Here is a 25318-nt window from a genome sequence, read left to right as displayed (position 1 = left end):
TGGAGTGCAGTGATTGTGTGGTGGTGGTAAAGTGTTATAATTTCATGGATTGGTGTAAGAACCATATTTAATCCTTACAAAACACACTTTTCTTTTTTTAAAAAGATATTCATGTTATTGGCCATCTATATCAGCTTACTGTTTATTATGTTTGTATGTAAAAGGTTTATTGGATATCAGATGAGTTCTAGTATGCACCCATTCGAGTATGTTGTCACCATTTTTATTGATAAAAGCTTACAACTAAAGCAGATTCCAATAAGCCACTAATGTCAGCATGACTGTATGAACCTACATACTATATGCTGCTTGACTTAATCAATTTTAATCAACATATGGTATTACACGGCATAAAATTGGTGGACAGTATTCAAAATCCTACGTAAATCGGCATCTGAACATAACTAAAGTTATTTTATTTTGCTTTGTTTTGTTTGACTTTACAAAGAAAAAAATGATTGAAATAAACAATTTTAAGTAAATTTGAATTACCCAAAGTAAAATGAACAGTAATGTTTTGATTGTTTTTATTGTCGCCATTGTTTAATACTGTCACAATGTCAAAAGAAAGGATTGCTTTATTTAATTAAAATGTAATAAAGCATCACGAACTGTTTACATGTCAATTGCTACCTATCAGCTGGTAAAATCATTTAATGAATCAGAGTTGCAACCTCCATGAACTAGATATAAACTTCTTATCTATTCATTTTGAAAATTGATATACTGTAGCTATATGTCAGGCTAAATGTTCATATATTTCAGTGTGATGCTTCTAAACAACAAAATTAATTTTCCTCCAAGATAAGTATTATTTGCATTTCGGCCATGTTGCTGATCTCAACAAATGAAAATTTTAGCTGTCAATCGGAAGTCTGGTTTCCACATGGTTGTGACTTATGAGTCGAAAATGTCGTTGCAGAGTCGCAAAGATAAAGTTATACTCTATTTTCAAGATATTTACGAAATTGTTATTACATTCACGACATTGTTGCAACACGTTCACGATCATATGGAAACTCAGCTTTATTCTGAGCACCGCAGACGTGAATATCCCAAGCTTAGATGCAAGTCGAAAAATAAATTTCTCATATATTTTTCCAATATGTTTCTATAAGGTAAGTAATCACATATTATTCTCGAGATTTATAAAGCCTTTCACAAATCGAGGCAAGACGAGCCAGATTGAGTCCATATATTTTGCGCTGTATTTTGTAGTGGTAAAACATGCTGTATTTTATAGGCAAACATTTTTTAGAATAAAAGCCTTATTTAAGTCTAATCGACATAAATATAAATAGTTTTACTTACTGAGCACAAACATCAATATTATTCGCATCACAATTCTTTAACTGTTCAAAATAGTGCCACCAAAGTTGCCAATATTCAGCGTATTGACTTACAACTTCAAAACATTGATATGTAAATAAGATTGGTTAATGAATGCATGGTTCACCATAGGCGGCCCAGAAATCTGTTTAAGTTTTTTATTCCAGGGGCGGATCTAGGCCATGGCGAAAGTTGCTTGAGCCACGGTCAGAATTCTGCCACTTAAGTTTTTCCATGGTTGACTTTTTCATGATTAAAAATTTTGCTCAAATACAGCAAAATTCGATCAAAAGCAAAAATTGAATGAATTTTGTAATTTTTTTGTCAAAAATTTGTGTTAACAGAACAAAAACTTCAAATTAAACGTCTTGTTAAAATAGTATTATCATCCAGTTAAACTCTGAACTGTAAAATCACCGAAAGCGTCTCGAATCTTGCCGAATACGTCATGAATATGCTCGGAATATGTTCGTAAATTCGAACCTGCAATCTCAGAATGAAGAGCCACGGTCAGCGTTCAGAAAATTTCGCAATAGTTGCTAAATATAGTAACCATTGAGCTCTATAAGACCTGGAGGGGCAAAGGGGCCTGGGCCTCGTGGTCAAAAACATGGCGGTAATGGCGGATTTTGGTGTTCAAAACTTCCTTTTTAAACATTTTTTTCAATATTCACTCCCTCCTGATTTCTAATACTGTTTGTATGAACGAAAACAAGTGAGAAAAAAAACAATTACGATACCGACAGCATATCATGTGAAAATAATGCTTCAGCATTGCGTGAAAAACACAGTACAGACACACATCAAAGTAAAGAAGATCAACGGTAGAGAAACGCATATTTTGGATGTAACATTTAAGTTATTTTATGACATTTTAGCCTTTTAAAAGTGAAAATCAAACGGCATTCTTTACTAGACCTGTCAATCTCGTAGAACTTATACATTATTTCATGCTTTTGTGTGTTTGACTGTTTGTAAACAGTTTGGTGCACCTATTTTTCTTGCTTCAAATAGATAAATCTGTGTAAAAATGCTCCTAAGGAAGCGAGAAAATGTTTGCTTCAGTCCTACGACATAAGTCAACTGAAAGTTTACCATGGATAAGTATCATAAGTGTATTGTCATTACCTGATAAATCTGCTGAAAACTCATAAAGAAAGTATGTTGAACCAGAAGAGCTACAAAAAAGAAAACAATTCAAAAACACCATGACACTGTTGCTTGGTAATTTGTATTTTGTAAACAGCTTGGCAGAATCTTGGATCTATTACTGAACAGAACTACATTAATTTTCCATTGAAATTACAAACTTGGAAACTAAAGTGCATTGGTTTCTCTGACAAAAACACTGTCTATTGCTGCATGAAGGCAAAATAGTTATTTCACAGTGTAGGTGAAGAAATTTATCAAGTTCTATAGATATTATTGTGCATTACTTACAGTTTTTTGGAATTGAGTAATATATGTCATGAACAAGATATAATTTTTCAAAAATGCTAACCCCTTCGAGCACTACTACTCTTCTGTTTTGCTTAAACAACTTACAGCTACCAATACTAATTATTTATATGTACAAACTAACATTTGGGAATTAAATGATAAACAACTTATTAAATCTTTGTATTTTACATCAAGCCTTTGAATTAGTTCCTTTTATCTCTTGGTAAAAAAATATTAATGAAAGACTTACAAATCAAGTTTCTTGAAAATAGTATTTTGTACAAAGAAACTAAATAATTGGAAAGGTCACATGTTGAAGACAGACTTTGCTTCTTTGACTAGGTTGCTTGACCATGAGCAAATTTAAATTTGTTTACAATTTGTTCAAAGAAGTCTTTCTATTGATTTCTACTAATTCTTCATAAGACACAAAGAATTTCTTTGCCATCTATTTTTGCTTCTTCTACATTCAACTTCTTTGTAACCAATGCATCCAATGTGAATTTGTGGATCACCTGGAATCATACCAAGTATGGATTTAACGAGATGAGATAATAATATGTTTAATTTTTCATGCATATTAATGATATAATCATAAGCTATTGTTGAACAAAAATTTCAAGGTAGAAACAAATCTTAGCACATTGTTCAACACACTACTTTTATCTTGGTTTTGATGTAGTAACCTGTTTACTATAACAATAAATACTTCATTTACAGAAACGCTAAGTAGTACTTTAAAATTGTTTGCATAAATCCAACTTTCCAATCCCATTATAATTGTCTACACTATACAGTCAGTCAAATTGAGCAGGCAAACAGTTTAATAGTTATTTTTATTACACAACATATACCATAGTTCTCATTAATTTTGCATGGCACTGCATTCGATTTCAACACAACTCTGTTGTAAACTTTCCCTTCATCTTTTCAAAAAAAAACATGAACAAATTATGCCCCATTTTTGGGAGGTAAACTCAATTCAAATCAGGAGAGTTTAGCTTGATGCCTTGATCATGATACAAGATGGATGCAAAACTCGATAAAAATTGACAGCTTCGACACGTCTGGCGAGCGATTAAGTGAAGAACAAACAAGACTGGACCAAAATAACTTTAAATTAAAACTTAGTAGTAGAAACACTCTTCAAGTATCGTGTTAAAAACAACATAGTAAAACTAATACTGTGCTACTTACCGGAGTCAAGAAATGTTCCCTTTTCTGTCGCTATTTCAGCATCCCCAAACCACAGAAGTTGGCAGTTTAATAGATAAAGTTTTAAAAAGTGTTTATGTTAGGAAAATAAATAGTTTTGATGTTTTCTATACTCGCAATCGTGGTGGTCAAATCAGGGTGGGCGACAAAAATTTTATTTCATGAGCCCGCGTCTCTCCGCTGACTTTGACCACCAAAATCCGCCATGTTTTTGACCACGCGGCCGCGCGCTAATAATTTATACTAATTTTGTGACGTTTCCCCTCCAGTTATTATAGAACTCAATGATAGTAACCTTCAGCCACGGTGCAGCGTTGCAAGCCAATCACAGGGAATGTTTTGGTCATGTGCGCCACGGTGAGCCACGGTGAATGTATTTTGATTGCGCAATAAATACAAGTCATATGCAATAGCTCGGTTCTTGTCGACTTGAAAAAACGCTACTTCTAGTTCTACTCAGCGATTAGGATCAATGGAAACTTCTAAAAGATCGATGTTCTTGAAAGCTCGTCCAAACCTTTCAGAAAGAGAACGCTTGCGAAATTATTTCTGGTGAATTGTCTAACTTGAGACAACACTGTGGTAAAATAATCAACGAGGAAAGGCTTCGTCGTATAAATTCTACTGGCGATATTATGCTACGAGCTTGTTTATTTTCAAAAATGCAGTTCCCTGAAAGCCAAATTGAAAGATCAGGCCCCAATGTCCCTGTTAGGTAAGAATTTACATGTATTGGGGTATTAATTTATATTTTTATTTACGTTTGACATCTTGGCCTGAAATATATGATCAACCGTTAATTTTCAGCTATTCATATTTAGTGTATCATGTAAAATATATGTCTAAAGCTGTCATTATTTTGCATACTCAGTCTGTCTAATGTACGGCCTAAATAATTTTAATTGTTACTGTCTGTTAAAAAATGTTTTACTTCAATATTAGTCAAAGCTAGTCCTTTTAAAATTTAACCCAATCAATAACGTATTATCCTTGTATTCCTGGCATTTTATGTTTATCCCTGGTTAAAGAAACTAACATATCATTTTGAATAACTTTACTTTCTTTCACGGGTTATATAGAATATTGATGCTATAGTAGATGGAATCAATAAGTCGTCTGAATCCTGTTCGACATGCCTAGACTAGTTCCAAATCTTAGACTACCTGCCTGTGACTTTGACTTTATCATGATGTTACCAAATTAACACAAAGAAAATAACTTTCTCAATTTCAATATTATTAGTCTATCTTTAACTGTATTGGTTACCCTTATTTATTCCAATGTCAGAGTCAGTCTAGCAGATTTGTTTCCAGGTATAGCTTGGTATAACAAAGCAGCCATTGATATAAATACTAATTTTTCTTTTAGTACTTTAGCCAATGGGAATTGTCTGTTCAATGCATGTTCTATTGCATTAGTTGGGAATGAGACTCTCTCTATTTACTTGAGATTCCTAACTAGTGTTGAAATGTTTGAAAATGCAAAATACTATTCTACCCATCCTGTCATCGAGTCCCAGCATAACGATTGTTGGATAAACATCTTTGCTGCTGTTGGAAGAAGATCACCTTTGAACATTGCTTTTATTAATCTTGCCATCTTTACGATTGTTGGATAAACATCTTTGCTGCTGTTGGAAGAAGATCACCTTTGAACATTGCTTTTATTAATCTTGCAATCTTTACGGTTGTTGGATAAACATCTTTGCTGTTGTTGGAAGAAGACCACCTTTGAACATTGCTTTTATTAGTCTTGCCATCTTTATGGCTGTTAGCAAAAGCATCCTTGCTGCTTTTCGAAAAAGACCATTTGATGGGGCAACAATGATGGGGAATTATATTTTTGTAGTGAACTGTCTTTTGGTTATTCACTGCAAAAATAACATGCTTCATCTTTCTCTCACTCCTGCGGCAACAATTCTGTGATTACAGAAAGGTACGGAAACTGCGTTGATTTTACATCAGACACCACAAGGTAAGTAAAATTTTTATTTTTCTATCCGAACAGAATTAAGAAAATGGCGATATTAGAATTTTTTTAGATGAGATTATAGACCCCCCTAGCGTTGCCCCCAAACCCCCTAGCGTTGCCTCGCGCCGAAGGCGCTTGCTACGTCACAGGGCCACGGTCAGCCCAGAAGCTGGATCCGCCCCTGTATTCAATCGATTTATATAAATAGTACAGTAAATGGTAGATATATTATTTGATTTATGTGCAATACGTTTCTATGATTTTAAAGGTCGTATCTTTCGAAGGTCGTATGTTCTGATCCCTTTATTTAAATAATGCATTTCAAATGAATTGAACACTAATATTATGTATTTATCAATATGGCCCATTCCCCAATAATCGATATTCCTATACAAGGATGATTTGCTTTCTATTAGCAATTGCAGAAATTTTACTGTCATAATTGACAGATTGTCTTTGTCAAGACAATCACAATTCATTCATAAATTTTCCCTCGCTTGAAAAATTGTAGTTTAGATTAGTATTCATGTCAATAATTTAAATCTGTAAAAAATTTTCCAAAATTCGGTGGCAGGACAAGTTGGTTCTTATAAAGCCTGTTTTCATAATTTCGTAGAAGCGCTGTTGTTAATGTGCATTTAATATAGACGACGAGTGTTTTTAGAATAGACATGTTTCAGCGTCTTATGATGCCATCTTCAGTATAAGTGAATAATACCTATTTAATACAAAGTTTATATAAAAGCTTATACAAAGTTTGTATGATAAATAAATTATAACAATAATAAGGAAACGAACTTGGACTTCGGTTCACCACTACGATTCAACTCAACGGACATTCTGGCAACATTCGAAAAAATCCACCAAACTATAAAACACAACATTCGCAGTCAAGAAAACTACACGCATCTCAAAACAGAGCTGGCAGGGCACACATCGCTCACTCGTACATCTCATCTTATCACTCGACACCAGCTGACTTCAAAAAACATCCCATCCTTAAAAAAATTCGCAAAAATCCGCAAAAATTCGCGAAAATTCGCAAAATTTTAGTTCTCTACTAACACCACTCGTACCAGATGACCATTCCACTGAAGATTCTTTCACTTTCCACGACGACTTCTCATCTTTCAACCCATCCACCTCTTGTCACAAATTCTTTATCTCCTACGACGTTGAAAGCCTATTCACAAACATATCACCGACTAAAAACATCAACCTAGCAATTGACGCAATATCACAACCCCAGTATCACTATAAACAGGACGGACATCACGCAACTTTTTTCGATAGCGACAGCACAGACGCATTTTTTATTTAATGGAAAATTTTATGACCAGACGGACGGTGTTGCGATGCGTTCTCCCTTAGCCCCCATACTTGCTAACATTTTCATGGGCCCACATGAACGAAACTGGCTAAACAATTACAACGACGCTAAACCACCATTTTACCTCAGTTACGTTGACGGTATTTTTCGTGTTTTTACTAATGCGACTGAGGCCATGAAATTTTATCAGTTAAGGAAACCTTTCCCTACTATATTTATTCACTTCGCACTGAAGATGGTATAAAGTATGCCGAAAATTTTTGCTATAAAGAAATTTGTCGTCTATTTTAAATGACTTGTGATGAACTATTTTAGTTTTGCACCGCTTTCATAAAAAACCGGACTTATACACACACTAATCGACAGAGCATACAAACTGAGCAATACGAACAATGGCTTTTAAAGAGACATAAAAAACATCACATCCACTCTTTCACGAAACTCTTTCCCACTTACACTTTATTAACCGAACTGTAAAACGATATCTCGGCAACAAACAAGGCAATAACCTCAAACTGGACACTGAAACTCCTGACACGACCGTGAAGACCAACACAAATGAAAATCCAAAAATAACAACTCTATACTTCAAACTGCCATACATCGGACATTACTTACGACACACACAGCGCAGACTTACGAATATTATGAAAGGATATTGACATTCGACAAATTTTCACATTATTTAAAATCAAAAACTTCTTCTCATTCAATGACAAATCTCTAATTCAATTAAATCAATGGCGGTATATGAATTCAATTGCGCGGGATGTAATTCCTGATATATTGGCGAAACTTCGCGCCATTTATTCACCAGAATCAGGGAACATACCACAACTGACAAAAACTCTCTACACCTACACCTTCTTAAATCTCACTCATGTAAAACCAACTATTCACCTTTTTGCTTCAGAATCATCGACATTGCAGACACCTCATTCTCTCTTAAAATCAAAGAAGCACTGCACATTAACGAAACTAACCCTGAACTCAATGTTCAAGTTTTTAGTTACAACACAATATTTGAAACTAAAGTGTAGTTAGCAACACACTCCCCATTAATTCATCTCATTACCTTATTATTGTTATAGTATATATATTAAAAAAGTTTGTCCTCTATATTCAATGTACAACGCCCATTAATTTTTTTTAAGTCAGCAGGGACTTTTGATGATCGATAAATGGGGAGAGGTGGGATTGGTGGGTGAGCTGAATATTTATATATGCATTTCCGATTTCTGGTTCATGTTATGATCATTTGTGATTATGTATTATAACATGTGAATATATGAAAGGGCCCATCTGAATTATCAATCTTCCGTGATCACAGATGAATTATTTTGTAGATTTTTTTTGGAATTCCATAAAAAATTATAAGCACAGTTTTAATTGAAGAAAACTTTTCTTTAGTTAAATAATCTTTCGGTGGTAGTTTAGGATTTAAAGTTCATTAAACTTGAATGAATCAAACTTTTCTTTGCTAAATGATAATAAAGTGATACTTTAATGAATCATCATAATTTTGTGTTATACTTGTTCTTGCAATTTTTTAAGGTGTCATTAATTTTATTTCCACATGTTTATCATCAAAAGACTGTACAGCCAGTGCCATGTTTTTTACAAACATTTCAGACTCTGCTGATAAATACAATTTACAGTTAAAAAAGAACGGACCATCTAGAAAAAACACCTGTCTAAACATAGAGAGAAATCTTCAACGCATCACCTTTTCTTTTATTTTTAGATGGTTAATAAAGGCCATTGTGATTCGTAATTTTTTATATGTTGTATAGGCAAGCATTATACGAATAAGGGTCAATTATTTAGTACTGACTGCTGACATAAAATAATGAATATGCATGTACCTTCGTCTGTTAACTATAATTGAGTGTGAACCTGCTTTCAGACAACATTTTATATTCAGCTCATTCTGTAGAAACTATTATAACATCTATTACTATAAATACATCATCCACCAAATTATTGATGTTCTGCGGTGCCAAATGAAGCATTTTCTAATTTTTACGTAACAATTCTATCAATAAAAAAAAAGTTTTTCATCACATAAAAGTTTTCTAATATTAGTAAATAAAAGTTAAATTATACTAAACTTGCACAAATTAAATTTCTCTCGGCTCAATAATAATCAAAAGGAACAATTGCCGTTGCAAAAAATCTAAAAATTGTTTTATTAATATCTCAATTTCCTTGGTGGATGACCAAACTAACATATTAATTCGTAGAATAACAGTATATATTAAGATTAATTACCCGATAGTTCTAAAAGAACTATTTTAAATCTAAAAGACACGATGCATTTCTTCCAAATACTGTTCAGGTGTCAACTTCTGCTAAATGTGTTCTGGTTTTAAACAGTTGTTTTAATTATATTAGGTGTTTTTGGCCATTTCCCATGGGATTTGCAATGTTCAAAACAATAAAAAATTTTTCAATATGGACCAATATCTTAGTTCCAGTTTTGATCCTTCAGGCAAATTATTTCTCGTTCTTTATCATCATAGCTATACCATTTCAAATCAGAGAGGAAGATTAACTTCTGCTCTTAATATAAAGCATTGAGTCTATGCAGCTGCTTAAAAGCCTTTTCATGTATTCAATGAACAATTGCATGCAAGCAAGGGCAAAACGTCATTTAAAGTTTTGCTGGGCTTGACAAGGGCATTCACATTTATTAAAATTTTCCTTTCATGTAGCTATCTTTGTTCAGCTGATCGACAGTGTCTTCTGATCGGTTGACGGATATTTAGTTAATAGAGATTAAAAATGAATATGTAAATTTTAATTAATAAAACATGGACACTGGTAGTACAGTCAGCAGCAACAATTTATGCTACGCATGTGCATAAAGTTTGATAGAGAAGACTGAAAATTTGTATAGAAATTAGCCTGATTTCTAATTGCTGAATTTAAGAGGCATAACAACTTGCTATTTTAGAACAAACATGGCGCGGTACAAATAATGAAAAAAAAGGAAAGCAGTACAGCGACAAGTAAGTTAAGAAATGCTCGAGTTTTAGAAGCTTATTCCTAATCGAAAACCATATGTACGCTGACATATCGTGGGACAAATAATTGACATAAAATTGAAAAATTTTGTCTGTTATATAAAATATACAATGCTTCTTAACCCTCCAAATTCTTCAATCTAGCTACGTTGTTGCAGAATCGATTAAGTCGTTAAACAGATTTACATATAATTTGCAAATATATACATAAAAAAAACGACATTTTAACTGTCTTCTCATCAATGCAATAAGAGTCCCACAACTTGCTGATCATTTTAAACTTTTTCAAAATTTAATTTTTGTTCTAATTTGTACAGAAATAGGTGAGATCATCGGCGGAATAAATGGAGGCATAATCGTCGTTATAGTATCGTGCTGTGCAATTGCTGCATGTTTATAGGTTTGTAAGCCTACACCTTAAACGTCACTGGTCTTAAAATATCTACCCAACATGTTTGATTTTTATATTACGTATTAAAATGCACTCACAACTTTTCATGATAGCTAATATTTAAAAGACATAAATTAAAAGATAATGCATATAATGATAACATGCATAAAAATGATGCTACATTGTTAATATTACTTAATTGAAAAAGATTGTAACTTTACTGATGGAATTACGCAAACTCGTTTTTCTTCATTGAACGATGTTTGCCATGAAGTAATGAAGAAAAGTTCACATTCAAACGTAAGTTTGAGAACCGAGTCAGTCTCTTGTATCAAAAGTTGTCCTTCCACCTTTTTGCAGAACTTTACTTTTCTGCCTGGTATCTTTGTAAATTGAATACACTTTTATAAACTCATTGTATTTATTTTATATAATGAAATCATATAATTTCATAACTGAGCTTTGCTAAAGTGATTTAAAATTCATAAATGCTTAGCACATTATATATTTCAAGTTAACATACTTAGCTAACAAATATTTAAAACGTTATTCCACATTCGACGTTGAAAGAAATGTTGTATAATAACTCAGGCCCTGGCCTCTACCTTTATTAGAATAGAGATTGTTAGATTGTTAGATTGTTAGATAGAAAAAAACAGCTGAGTATAATAAAGCTAAAAGGCATAAATCAACTTTCCTTTTATTAATTAAATTCATGTCACATCGATTTCGAATTCGGTCTTTGTGTTTAACTATAACAGAAGAAAACGGTAAATATTTTCTCACTAATTATGTTATTGCATGCATAGATATAGCTTTACCTCCATGCGTTTCTCCTTAATACTTACGATATGGAAGCTCTACTTGTATCGCAAGTTCACTACGCCTGGTTGAATAATGTGTTGTGATCAACTATCTATGTTACACCCCCCCCTCACAAAAAAATGGGAAAAGAAGCAAGAGATCGTGATTTAAAGATAATCTTACCCTAGACCAGTTTCAATTTAAAAAAGAATTGTACTAGCCTGTTGTTTGACTTCATGGAGAAAAAAACGGGCTGTTGGTGTTAAAAATTCATTGCAAAAAGTATTTCATATCTTTATAATAAAAAATTAATGCTATTTCTATCATATGACACATTACATCTAATATGATGATAAAAAAAAAGGAATTGCTCGCGCAGAGTACGTTTCTCATTGTTAAAACAACAAAAATATTATTTTAGCCATAGCTACTAAATGGCCTAAGCTTCAGAATTAAACAAGCGTAAATAGGTCTATTTGTTATAATTCTTTTTCTCTCCATTCGTTGGAATTAGGTAATACCATGACGGCTTAAGTTCCCGCGAGAGGTGAAGGTCAAAAGTAATTTATTCCTAACAGAGGGACAATTATTAAAATGGTTAAAAAGTTTATGCAAATATTTGAAAAAATAGATAATTATTGAAGGAATTGTCACATTCTTGTGTCTATTTAAACATGGTGACCGTTTCTATCCATATGTCGTTCATAAACTTGATATGCAGCTTTTAAACCACTTTCTAAAGCACCTTGTATCCACTTTTGTGTAAAGGAAATTCCTTCACCAGCGAAATGAACGTTTCCCATAGGCTCCCATAAATACCTAGTTTTGAAAAAAAAAAACAATGTATGTCATGACCAAATAAAAAATTTGTTTGACCTATAAAGTTTATACGAAGCTCAGACATCAACCAACTTTGCCTCAATTCTTCAACTTATTAAAAATGTAAGCACGTGTTTCTAAGACAAGCTTCAAATACAGTCTTAAAAATTAAAAGTTGAAGTACAAATTTGATTTTTTATGCACCCAGTTCTGATAAATAAGCTGTAAAAAAATGGAGGATTTGAAAATCTTATAAAAATTACGGCAAAAAACTTGTGGCAATGTTGTATTTCATCATACAGTCAAAGTTCGTGGCCAGTAAACAACGTGGTATGAACACAACTTGATCTCGCTAAGGTCATATTCTATAATTAGTCAATTATGGTTCAATATTAGCTATATTTGTATCTTTATGTACTCTAGCTTTTTATGTGTTCTTTCATGAAAAAATTGCATGTTATCCTAAATGATCCTACCTGATGTTGCCGTATTGAGCAGTTTTCATTGCTCCACACGCGCCTTGATAAGATGGCAGCCTATACCAATGATGAATTATACAGTTTGATACAAGTTCTTCTTTTAATGTTGGATGAATTTCTGCGAGTTGTTCCACTACTTTTCGTTTTACTTGCTCTTCTTCCATGGAGCCAAAAAGCAAAGCCTCCTTCGTCCATACGTAAATCATTACAAGCCCTTCTTTTGTGCAGGGGTCTTCCGGGGTGACGTAATGAACCTGACCTATGGGAAGGTTTGTAATTGAAAACCCACCTTTGATTCCTTCATCTTCCCAGAATCTTGTTTTGGTTTGAAGAAAGATTTTTGATGAATGCAAGGTAAGAATATGGTTCATAGCTTGAAGGTTTTTTCTTGTCGCCAACTGGGACTTATTATTGTTAAGCTTTGATTTGAAAGTGATTTGGCGCAAAATATTAGTTGGTGTGGCAACAATTACGGCCTACATAAAAACAAAGTAGTAATTTTACCGTTGCAAACACTTACATATCACGTCTTCAGCCAGTCAGGAAAATTGTCTCCATACAGAAAGAAATTTGTCTAAAGTATGAATGAATGACTTATTGCTGTATTATATAACATTGAAATATGTCGTCTTTCACTGCTGAATCTTTTCGCACTAACCAATGAGGTTTTTCTTGTACATCATAAAAAGTTCATTATTTTACAGCAAAAAAGAGTATCGACTATTGAAGCTAATGAATTGCAAGACGATGACAACAATAAGTCATATGAAATTGAACAACTCAAGACTTCAATCGTTATTGCGAACTTCTCAAAATGGATGCTAGTGGTATTTACTAAAAAAAACGTAAGCATAAGATATTTTTTAAGTTAAATTATTCCCTTACACAGACAATCTTAAAATTTTTTGTAGCTAACATAAAAGCTATTGGTGAGCATTACAAACTTTTAACATTAACAATTGGCAAAATTTTTCAATCAGATAGTAATATAAAATACAAAAAAATAAATACGTTTAAAGATTGGTAATCCAGGCATATTTAATGTATAAAAATAAAAGTTTCTCCAGATTGTATATAAAATGATTTTATTGGGCTCTCAACTCGGTGCTTTGAGCCTTCATCAGAAAGATATAGGAAGTTATATACAATTCTTTTTCATTAGTAGACGCTTAGAGCGTCTAATTAGATTAGTGGGTGGATTAATGTGATTGGATGGTGTGGAATGCGTTGTCATGGGTATTGATGTATTGTGAATATGACTGCTGTTAATATTATAATAGTGCATTGTTGTAGTTTTGGCGTTATTTGTAGTTTTTTTGTCCTTTTTCTTTAGTTGTGAGTGCATGATGGGTATCCCAGCTTGCACACGACTTACTTATGACGTTGGTTAAAGGTTGTGAGAACGTCAGGTCCGACCTAACTTTTTAACGACGTTCGCACTACTTTAAGTAATTATTTTGACGTTGTACTGAAGTTGACACAACGTTTGTTAGCGACGTAGTAATTAACCGTTAAAGCAACGTTCATAGAACGTTGAAGTCCGAAGTTATAGCAACGCTGGAACCAACGTTGAAAGCCTGGTTAATTAGCGCTTGCATATGTTAGTGTAATCAGTCCTAAAGTAATGTTTTTTATGATATAGTTGCTGCTGCGACACTCACACAACTTCTACTGATGCAAAATTGAGAGGTTTGCGTAATCAGTCAATGTTCCTAAGACATGTGTTCATCATATATGTTCAAAAATATATTTTAATTTTTTTCTAAAATGGTGAAAAATAGTTTCCTAAATGCATTTTAAGAAAATTTTAAGCTGTTGAAAGAAATATTTATGAAAATATATGATAATTTTGTTCTTAGGAATTCTAGAAATCTCATTTCATACAAAAACTGTGATTTTATTTTTGAAATAAATTTTTATTTTCAATTGTAATTTTACTTTTACATAGATGAGCATTTACATTGACAAGCATTTTGTTTTATGCCAAATGTAATTTGGAATATATTCCATGTATGTATATACATATTTATAATTATGTTTAAGATTAGCACGCATTCATAAGCTAAATAAAATATTTTCATAGTTAAGAGTTCTGAATGATTTTTCTTTTTTACAATTTCAGATGACGGCACACTAAACACTCAAGTATACCGCAAAACCACCTACATAGACCAAATACTCGATTTCAACAGCTTCCACCCAACACAACACGAAATAAGATGCATTCGAACACTTTTTAACAGGATACACTCTCATTGTAATACCGAAGAAGCCAAGAAAACAGAACGCAACTATATACTCCACATTTATTAAAAACAATTACCCTAGAAACTTCATAAACAAAACTATAAACAAAATACAAAACAAAACACAAACCGACAAAAGCAACAAGAAACCAGAAGAAATAGTAAAATCGTCACATTACCATACATAAACGGAACATCAGAAATGACTACCAGACTTCTTCGACCATTTAATATTAACGTCACTCACAAACCTACACAAAACTCAAATTATGTTTCGCCAAACATAAAGACAAAGCATTACACTCTAATAATAATAACACCAGTCATATTCACAATACACCAATACCCATGACAACGCATTCCACATCATCCAATCACATTAATCCACCCACTAATCCAGTTAGACGCTCTAATCGTCTACATATGAAAAGAACAGTATATAACTTCCTATATCTTTCTGATGAAGGCTCGAAGCACCGAGTTGAAAGCTCAATAAAATCATTTTATATACAATCCGGAGAAACTTCTATTTTATACAAAAAATAAGTGCATGCTCTGATTGGTCTATTGCTGTGTTTGCATTAGCCTGTTAAATCCAATTTCAGCCCAACCAACAAAATCAATCAATCAATCAATGAGATAATGCAAATTAATTTTTTCAAATTTTTCTGTTTTCTATTACTGTTATTTTGTAAAAGAAATAAAAGATGTTTTTTGTGTTTGCACAGGCTTATGCAAACCTCGGAGACGTTTATACGAACTCTCGAGCAAGTGCGGACCTTGACCTTTCGTCTGGGGCTTGCATTGATCTGCTCTTGATTTGTCTGAAAGGTCTCCTCGGTTTCCATCAGCCCGTGCAGACACGGGATGAAACTTCCTTTTCTTAAATAAATTTTAAATACATTTTTCATATACACCTTCCAAACAAACATGAAAAAAGTTCAAAACTACCATTATCATCAACAGATTTTTAAAGCTTTCACAAAAACGTCCAGAAATATTTTACTTCGATTCTTGTTTATGCATGCGAAGGACAGTTTTTGATTTCCTGCATTTATATTGGCTGCAGCTGCGGGCGGATTTTTTACGATATTATGACTGTAGTTGACGAGTTATTTCTGGCAAAAGATTTGCTTAGAAAATCAAATTTTTAAATTTATTTGAGAGCGGTGTAAATTGTTCGAAGAGAAAGCAAAATGTATTTAAGTGATATTTATCATAGCAAAAGTGAATTTTACTATTCGGAGACAGTACACTTAATAAAAAATTCAATTTTCGTCTCAACAAGCCCCATCGAGCAATTTAAAATGCGATTATTTTCTTTATAAAAATAAGAAATATTTTCACTGGGTCTCAAAAGCGTCTTGACATTCATGGAAGACTGCTTCAAACATTTGCTTGAAACATTTCTTTTTCTTCACAAATTTAAACATTAAAAATGACGGTTGTAATATCAAACTACGTCTTTATTGTTTATTCAGTAAAGAAACAAAACAAATCAACATAGTCATCTAATCAGAAAGATGTTCTGATATACATCAGTAAATTGAAAACTATATCATCAAAATATACAAGATGTACATTATAGAAATATGCTAAACTTCTGTTTTTCATTAGTAAAGCAAAGTTTTTAACCTGTTCCTTTATGAACATCTACACTATACATGAATATATTGAAGACATGAATGCGTTTGTTGATACTTTGTTGTAGATTGAGAATTCATCTTCGAAAAATGCCTGGTGGAACAAAAATTGTCCTTGTCAACTTCAACTTTTAAATGGCGACACAACATGCTATCTCATTTCTCAGTCATTACAAAAGCATAGAAACTACAACATTAGGGTTAAAACTTTCCACCGGTTTTTCTGTACATCTCATTAAAACTTTGCCCAAGTCAGAAGTTTTTAAAATATAAGAAAGCCAAAATTGTGAATTTGTAATACAAAAGAATGGTAAAGTAAGACCGACATCCCTCATTAAGTCAACAGCAAATGATCGAACTTCCCGCTTTAATTTTCACGAGAGATGCGTTATCCAGTCTAATGTACATAACACAGGTTGCAATTCACAAGAGACGCAGATGTCTCGCTGTGGGGGAGTTTTATTTTAACAAACCCTTCGGCAGTATAGTAGTTCAACAATCACTGAACAAGTTCGTAAAGTAAAAGGTTAAGCAAACATTTCCGACTAAATTAATTTCGGTTAACTAAACTTACCTTTCCTTTATAAACAATTGATGCACCACTATTTGAATAACAAGACACCTCTACAAAATCGTTGAGCGGGCAATCATCTTTAAACCAGTAATTTATTTCATATACTTGCTTCTTGTATTCTATGTCATCTGTATTTAATATTCCACTATTGAAAAACGCTTTTGGCAAACTGTGCATGCCACCTTTCAAACAATGCATTTCAGGAGAATGCCATTTTCCCAATGGAAAAGAAAGATAGTGTTCAAGTGATTGGTCAAGATCATACGCATAGAAAACTACAGAAAAGCCTTGAACGGCGTCGCTAGACCATGGCAAAAGACTTTCAAGCTTTATTAAATCCAAGTCTTCCTGCTCTTGAATAAAAACTTTAGCTTTAATTACATTGATAGTACTTTCAAGAAAATTTTCCACCGTGAACCGACTCCAAATTTTAATCCAACGATCCCATGCATTAACTTGATCATCTACACTATTTGCTTTTGATAACCAAGTGTAAAGCTGGTCACTGACAACACTTGTTGTTTCGTCGTAGTATTTTCCTGATTAAGAAAAGGTAAATTATTGTTACTAACAGTTTATAATGTTGATTTTATTCTCAAGACATAGATTCTCACCCAATGAAATATGGTTGTTTTCCCTTGCATGCCTCGTCAATAGTTTTTACATATCTGAATCATAAAATAGACAAAACATCTCATTGTATAATTACCAATATTCAAAATGTCTTTTCGTAATGATTCATTTATTCCATCCATCCAGTTTGGCCAAAATTTGTCAAAATGTTTCTCAGCCCAAACTGAAAACATGAGACACAAAGCAGCATAAACAATTATTCTAGCAAATTAATCATTACATATGAAAGAGTAGTACTAACAATATCCAGGTGCAAATAGCGTCATCATGAACTGTAGTGGCATGCATTTTAAGTGTAAACCAGTATTAGCTATAATGCAGGCCTAAGTTCGTTGTTGAGAAAATAAATGTTGCAAATTTATAGAAATGATTTGAGTTTTCTTTCTATCGATGTTTGCCTTTCATCTTACAAACTTTCTATTTGTATAAAAGAACAACACTTGAATATGTTTTACAGAGGCGTAACTAGAACGTTAACTGGGTGTGTATATTCATATATTCCGTTGTGCCCTGCCGATTTCTTTGAAACTCAAATCACTTTCATGAGAAATCAGTTGGGCAAGGAGGAATATATGAATATGCCCCCCTTCCCAATTAACGTTCTAGTTAAGCCTCTGATGTTATATGTTGAGCAAGCATCGTTTTGACTAGCTAGCGGAAATAGAAAACATTTCTCATGACATGCAATTGCATCTTCCCAATACATGCATTAAAGTCGTCTTGTTAAATTTACATTACACGATCTCTGCTTTTACACACTTTTTGTTCACTATTTTTATGCACTTTACCTTCAGATTTTCGCGAAGACCATAAATGCTAGTAATGACATTTTCATCGTAGTTTGGAAAACATTTGATAGGTAGATTAAAGTTCTTGATGTAACCGTCCGTTAAATAATGTTGTTTTTCATATTGATCGTCAACACCTCCAGGCAATCGCATTGCTCCAGCTTGAAAAATAATAAATATTTTTTTAGTTGAAATTGTAAGATTTTCTTTCATTTCTGCATTTACATGATTGAAGAATTATATATGTAGATGGTCGCCAATATCATATAATACCAAAAAATTCATGTATTCTAGTAATTTTCATAAAATTTTGCATTTTCTAAAAGAAAAGAGTGTAATCTCTCAATCTTTAATCAATGCTTCTCTTTAAAATGACTTTTCTAGATTACTTGATTATGAAAAACTGTTTCATTAAAGTGTATAACCTGTAGATTTAAAAATTCGTAGAATATATATTTAGTTCTGTGTCTTCCAACACGACAATGACGTCAAACACACACATAAGTATATTTTTTTGAAAACACCCCACAGATAAAAAGGTTTGCGTGATTAAATGCCCAACACAATCATCAGATTTGGCACTAAAGTATATAGGCACAACTCAGGGGAGTTGGAAGCGGAGAAGCAATGAAGGCTATAAGACCCTCCTAACTTTTCTTGAAAGGACAGCACCCCTTACTCATAACATTAAAACAGTAAAATTCCTATGAAAGATGCAGGTCTCTTTTGAATATAAAACATACGTATGTTTATTACGGCCTGGTAGGCTTCAAAAAAATCTCGCAGAAAGTTTTTGTAATTTCCCTTAATAGCATATTTTGTTGTTAACATCACCTGCTGAGACAGAAAATGATGATAAAGCAGCTATTTTCATTTTCCTATATGACACTGATGGCATATGATTTACTTTATTATATTATGTTTTACATTGGCATGCATGTCTAAAACTTTCTAAAAATGAGAAACACCTTGTAGGGTGCTTAACAATGTTAAATTCTTTTATTTTTTAATTGATCTAGCGAACATGCAAAAATGCTACATATAATTTTTAGGGGGCCTCCCCCTCCTTTCATTTATTTAAGTAGCTTGACAAGCAACTGAAAACTATCAAATGATAATGAAATTTTTCAAATGCTTGGAAACAGATTGAATGAATAACAAAAAAAGATAGTAGAAAAGATACCTAGTTGTTGAATCTTTCACAGAAGCATAAGCTCGTCACATCATTACTTCAGCTATTTGTTGAAATTTTTTGTTGTTTTAATTGCTTGATTCAATTTATAGTTGACAAACGATTTTTAAATCATTTATTCTTCAAAGTAAACTTTTTTTATTTCTATAGAAGAGTTTTCGATGGGGTGGGGTGGGGTATCATTTGTTATTCACTTACTGCATGTTACAGCTAGAACGATTGGAAGTATTGTTTAAGAAAGCATTCGCTGTATTGGAATTTTTACCGTCGAAAGCAAGAAGTTAGTCAGTTAATATCGTTGTAATGATTACCATGTTTATACAAAATAAGTTGCTGTTTTTCGTCATATTTGTCAGCTAGTAACAGTCGTCGTTTATTCAATGTGGCTTCTGGTTGACACACGCATGCCAGGTATATTTCCTAGTTCTGCTGTTGTCTGCTGTTCTAGCTATACCTATGGGGGCAGCAATTTTACAGTTCTGTGAAAAACTGTGGCAAAGCTTTTGAATTTATGATTTATGAATGAAATAGCTTTAATTTTAGCAGACAACTTTACTGAGCGAGTTTATCCATACCTTCTGCATACAAACCAGACGCAAGACCGCTTTCTTCACCATACGTAAATATTCTTCCTCCATAACGGTCTGTTTGCTCTAGAATTTTCACAGAAAGACCAGCTTTTTTTAATTCATACGCTGCACTTAGACCTGCCATTCCTGCACCAACTATAATGACGTCACTGATCTTTTCATCTTCAATACCATTGATTATCGATCTTGGATGTTTTGATTCCACCGGTTTGTATCCGTAACGATTATAAGCTTTTCGCAAACCTTCATCTTGGATACATTTCAGAAACGTTTTGATGCAATCACTGTGCTGAATTGGAATTTGTTTATTTTTCGGAATTTTCGTAGGTTCATCATTTTCCAAAATCTTTTGTGGTTTTAAGATAATCTGACGCCATTGTAGAACATGAAAACTTAAACAACTACAATGTACATTGAGTTGAATAAATTAGATGTGTAATAAATGTAGCATTGTATGACTGATCTTAAGAATTTACTTTCTTTACTTGATTTTACTTGTAGATTGAAGATTTTGGCCGAAAACAACCGAAACAAAAAGACCACATGCCCTAATATCTGTGTTATAAAACATGTTGATCAAAAGGCGAATGCAATTTGATTTGTTGAGATATGAACATCAAACGAAAACATACAAACAATACAATATTTTGCATGATTAATTAAGTAGATATGACATATGCCATATCACATGAAGATCGTCATTATAATATCGTTGCTCGTTACACTTGTTTTGTTTCTCTATAAAATCTATATTATACTTTACATAATCCGAATGTTATTACCGACTTACGAATAATTTAACATGATTAACAATAGAATTTTATCCGAAATACGTTTTTTATTAAAAAAAAATGAATTGTAAGCTATTATAGTCTGGTATTTAAGTATATGTTACTGATGATACTGAGAAAATCGCTTTTGAGTGGTTAGGTGAGGCTAAATGAGCGTTTACCACTCGAAACATGTCTCGCAAATGAATATTAATTTCGATGAAATCATATACATCATTTACTTTCATAATCATGAAATCATAATCATGTACTTTCATAACAATGATTATCCTTTTCTCTCATTCAATAATGATATTTAAAGCGTCAAAAGATTAATTTTGGATCTCTTCATTTTTCAGGTTAATACTGTGGATATATTCTTGACTTGCAATTCAACTATGTTGGTGGTATGATACAAAAATATTTTATCAGTGCTATTGCTGCCACCAGCCGACGTGGTCGAGCAACATTGTTTGATAAATCTCAAGAGAACGGTTGCAAGTCAAGAATGCAGTTCAAATACGGCCAAACAATAACCTGTATATAACTGCCGGCAAGTGCATAGTTTCATTTACAAATCGTCCATGTTGATGGCTCATACAAAGACTGCATATAATATCAAATATTGTTGGCACGGCCAACAGCGACATTATTTGGTAAATCCCGAGACTTGATGCGAGTTGAAAAAAGCCGTGCATGTTTTTCTGTTAAGCTTCAGATTTGTCAAGCCTTTCACGTTCGAAGCATTATGGAGATATGCTGCACTTAATTTGCGCTTGACAAACATACTGTATTCCCTAAGCATGCATTTATTAGATTTAAGTTCACTCGTGATAAATCTACTAATTTCTATCGTCTGAACATGATTATTGATATCCGTTTCACAAACCTTTAAGTGTTGAAAATAGTGCCAACGATGTAACCAAAATTCAGTATCTACTTCTAATGACAAAAACATAGACAATATTGATTTTGACAGGCATGCATTGCTTAATCTTTAACACAAAACAGACATTGATAATGGTAGCAACAAATAAATTAAAATGCTTGATGCTATACTATACTAGGACTATGGTCTTCAATTTTTCTAAAACAGGCATTAATCATGCTTGAGATAAGGTTAAGATGTCTAAAATATGTTGATATTCTTGCTGGAGACACGACCGTGGGTAACAGAATTACATACGTCAACTTTTCACCCAATTTTCAGTGTGCACTGGGCAACATATCATCACATCACTTTAAAGAATGGCAAACTTATCATTTTTCGAGCAATTTGCCAATTTTTTAAGGATTTGCTAATATAAACCGAATTCGAGTAAAATTTTTGTGTATTGATGACCAATATTTTGAGGAAACACATCGCTAACAAAAGTTTTTGTATGCATGTGCTACGTGCGAGCTTTAATCAATTCAACAAGTGGTTTGGCGTCAAAGAAAACAAAAATATTGAAATCATGAAACTCTAGTGAAGGAAGCATAATAAACTTATTCCGATAAATACAAAAAACCAGGCGATTTCACTTTTATTTAAAAGTGGAAATGTCTGAAAAAACAGGAATTAAGAGTGAATCAAATGTACGTTAACTCACCTTTGTTATTTATTGAATTAGTCTGTTGATTTTTTTAATTGATAACATTTCTTTGCATTTAAGAACGTGAAGTTTGAAAAAATAGTTCGATTTTGTACGATAGACCGCAATAAATGCACCCTCGAATATAACCATAAGTTTAGAGTTATATTTACAATTGAGCATTTTATCGGACATTCTGCCTATTCTCATAAGATGAATAATTATATACCGGCATCAAACAATTAAAGCATAAAATTTTGTAAACATAAATGTATTGTTTTTTAAAGGACAAGTTGCAGTCTTGCAGACATTGGCAGAAGAAGGAGAAAGAGAAACATCTAAAACAATTGTGGAGACATCTTACTGAGTCGAACAAAGCTAACTTCTAAATAAAATAAAGGTAAATATTGATGCATACATACTTCACCATTTGTATAGGCTCATGTCATCGTATATCTAGCCACATATAGATTTTTTTTGAATATCAATCAATTAAGTATTTCTCTATTGCCCAATAATGTCATGATTAATAATAATTGTTATATTTGCAAAATTTTTTTAAAATCTGTGTTTGTAAAGTGACACCTAGACGAATAATTAAAATACTAAAACAACGTTTATAGCTCTTTAACTAAGTATATATCGATTTAAGCACACGTTTAGCCAATATCTTCTTTGAGTTCACGAAATGTAAGACTAAATGGCATACAAATTTAAAGAATTACTTCTTTCAAAAAACCTCCAGTTCAAATAAGCCAATCCGCGAGAAGAAGCTCTTACATCAACATAAAAACACTGATCATTAATAAATAGTCAAGTTACCTAATCAACGTACACAGAAACCGTGTTTCAAACAAATCTTGTTTCACACTAAATGAAATAGGGTGCGCAAGTAACTATTCGTTCTCAGATAAAGTAGTTGATTGCTAACTATCTCTGTTATACTTATTTCAATCCTGTAAGATTTCTACAGCTGTTTAGCTACAAACATTGAAAATTAGCAATAAAAGCAAAAATTTGCATGTTTGCATGACTTTTACCCTTTTTCTGACTAATGACACAATACGTCCTTGATCGTTAACTGCTACAAAGCTCAACTTGAAAAGAGCTTAAAACAACATAAACATTGACAGGTATTTGCGACAAGTGGCATAAAGTAGCCAAGCACTATGAACCAAGATCATGCTGCTCCAATTAGATGCACGAATCGTTAAGTATAACAATGAAAACTTAGGCCTTTATCATGCATTATGTTCTATAAATTGCACCAATAAATAAAGACAAAGAGACTTTCGATTACTCTTTCATTTAAGGAGAAGATATGATCTGATCTCAACATAAAAAAAGTCAATAACTAGGTTTAAGTAACATTTAACGATTTAAACGTCCGCATATTGTCTAGCCTGTTAAATGAAAAGACCTTAAATTTGAAATATAACATTGTCTAGCGTATGATGAAGGACTGGAAAGAAACGCAGTAGACGTCTACCAGCATAATAGTTAAAATGAATTATTGGCAGATAAGATTTATGTTGGAATCTTTGTCATGCGGAAGTATTGATAATCTATCTGATTGTATGGCTGCCGACAAATGCTGACATTATCATGTTGTTAGAAAGTATTGATGAAGTGTAACCACGTGTAGACGTAATGGCATATACAGGAACATAACAACATTAGGAGCTTTAATAACATTAGGAACATTAGGAACCTAAGAGCATTACATAGGGACATTATATCGACGGAACATTATATAAAATAAATTCGGGCCAAACATAGCAAAACACGCATGGGATTATCGACATGAAATTGATTTTGAAAATACTGATGTTAAAGATAAAAGAAAGTACTGTATTAGAAAGACATTACAATCATGGCACACTTCATCGACTCCAGAAGCTTTTGGATACAGTAACATTTTTTAACCAAATGCTAGAGAATAAATAAGACAAGTTAAAAACCAGCCAACATTTATTTTATATGTTATCAGTATTATATTATATTGAAGCATTGTTGAACATACGGAAAGCAATCAACTGTTGTAGACGTTCTGTACGTTAATTGTTGTCGTACAATCATTATGCACTGTATGATGAATGCCATGCAATAACATTTTAATTTAATTTTCATTTTAACAATGCGTTTGGCGAATCCTTTGCTAAATACACGCAGTGTGTCAGGGCACTATAAAAAAGTATATTTGCTGATAACACCCCTACCTTTTTCTTTCAAGTAGAACTACAACTTAGTATTCGAACAGAATGACTACTTCTGAACCAAAGTTTCATACAATGAAACTAAACATATGTATGAATTAAACCAAAGGCAATGTGCATAATGACAATGCAATGATATTTCTAGCATGTTGAAAAATTGGTTTAAAACTGCTTGATTTTGCCAATGAGCTTGCTAACCATCCTGCAATGACACAATGTGTATGTGAAATTTTATTTGACATAATGTATACTCTTTATTGCTAAAATGCTTGACATATAGATATTGCT

The 25318-nt window shown here is 32.7% G+C and overlaps 2 protein-coding genes across 2 annotated transcripts; both read right to left on the bottom strand.

Moving 5' to 3' along the window:
- Positions 1 to 11760: 11760 nt before the first annotated feature.
- LOC124454760 (putative L-amino-acid oxidase YobN) lies at positions 11761 to 18059 on the bottom strand. The gene is made up of 4 exons (XM_047005519.1): positions 17977 to 18059; positions 17268 to 17806; positions 12802 to 13280; positions 11761 to 12325 (listed from the first exon to the last, which is right to left on the bottom strand). Exons 1-4 carry the CDS (start codon positions 18020 to 18022, stop codon positions 12175 to 12177), a joined length of 1215 nt encoding a protein of 404 aa, XP_046861475.1. The 5' UTR covers positions 18023 to 18059; the 3' UTR covers positions 11761 to 12174.
- Positions 18060 to 18284: 225 nt separating this feature from the next.
- LOC124454212 (L-amino acid oxidase-like) lies at positions 18285 to 20795 on the bottom strand. The gene is made up of 3 exons (XM_047005017.1): positions 20456 to 20795; positions 18689 to 18849; positions 18285 to 18317 (listed from the first exon to the last, which is right to left on the bottom strand). The coding sequence occupies exons 1-3, from the start codon at positions 20592 to 20594 to the stop codon at positions 18285 to 18287; spliced, it is 333 nt and encodes a 110-aa protein (XP_046860973.1). The 5' UTR covers positions 20595 to 20795.
- Between the last annotated feature and the right edge of the window lie 4523 nt (positions 20796 to 25318).

The sequence above is a fragment of the Xenia sp. Carnegie-2017 genome, unplaced genomic scaffold, assembly GCF_021976095.1.
Source record: "Xenia sp. Carnegie-2017 unplaced genomic scaffold, XeniaSp_v1 HiC_scaffold_3, whole genome shotgun sequence".
In the NCBI taxonomy this organism is placed as follows: Eukaryota; Metazoa; Cnidaria; class Anthozoa; order Malacalcyonacea; family Xeniidae; genus Xenia; species Xenia sp. Carnegie-2017.
The sequence above is the reverse complement of the archived record's forward strand: the minus strand, read 5'-3'. Positions and strand labels throughout refer to the sequence as shown.

Coding starts and splice junctions, on each gene's coding strand:
- LOC124454760 (XM_047005519.1), bottom strand. CDS start 18,022: ATGGATGGAATAAATGAATCATTACGAAAAGACATTTTGAATATTG. Junction 17,807..17,976: donor AAAAGACATTTTGAATATTG/GTAATTATACAA, acceptor TTTCTTAATCAG/GAAAATACTACGACGAAACA. Junction 13,281..17,267: donor CAATTGTTTATAAAGGAAAG/GTAAGTTTAGTT, acceptor GTTTTTATGTAG/GCCGTAATTGTTGCCACACC.
- LOC124454212 (XM_047005017.1), bottom strand. CDS start 20,594: ATGGCAGGTCTAAGTGCAGCGTATGAATTAAAAAAAGCTGGTCTTTCT. Junction 18,850..20,455: donor GTCTGGTTTGTATGCAGAAG/GTATGGATAAAC, acceptor TTATTTTTCAAG/CTGGAGCAATGCGATTGCCT. Junction 18,318..18,688: donor GTCTTCGCGAAAATCTGAAG/GTAAAGTGCATA, acceptor TTATACAAATAG/AAAGTTTGTAAGATGAAAGG.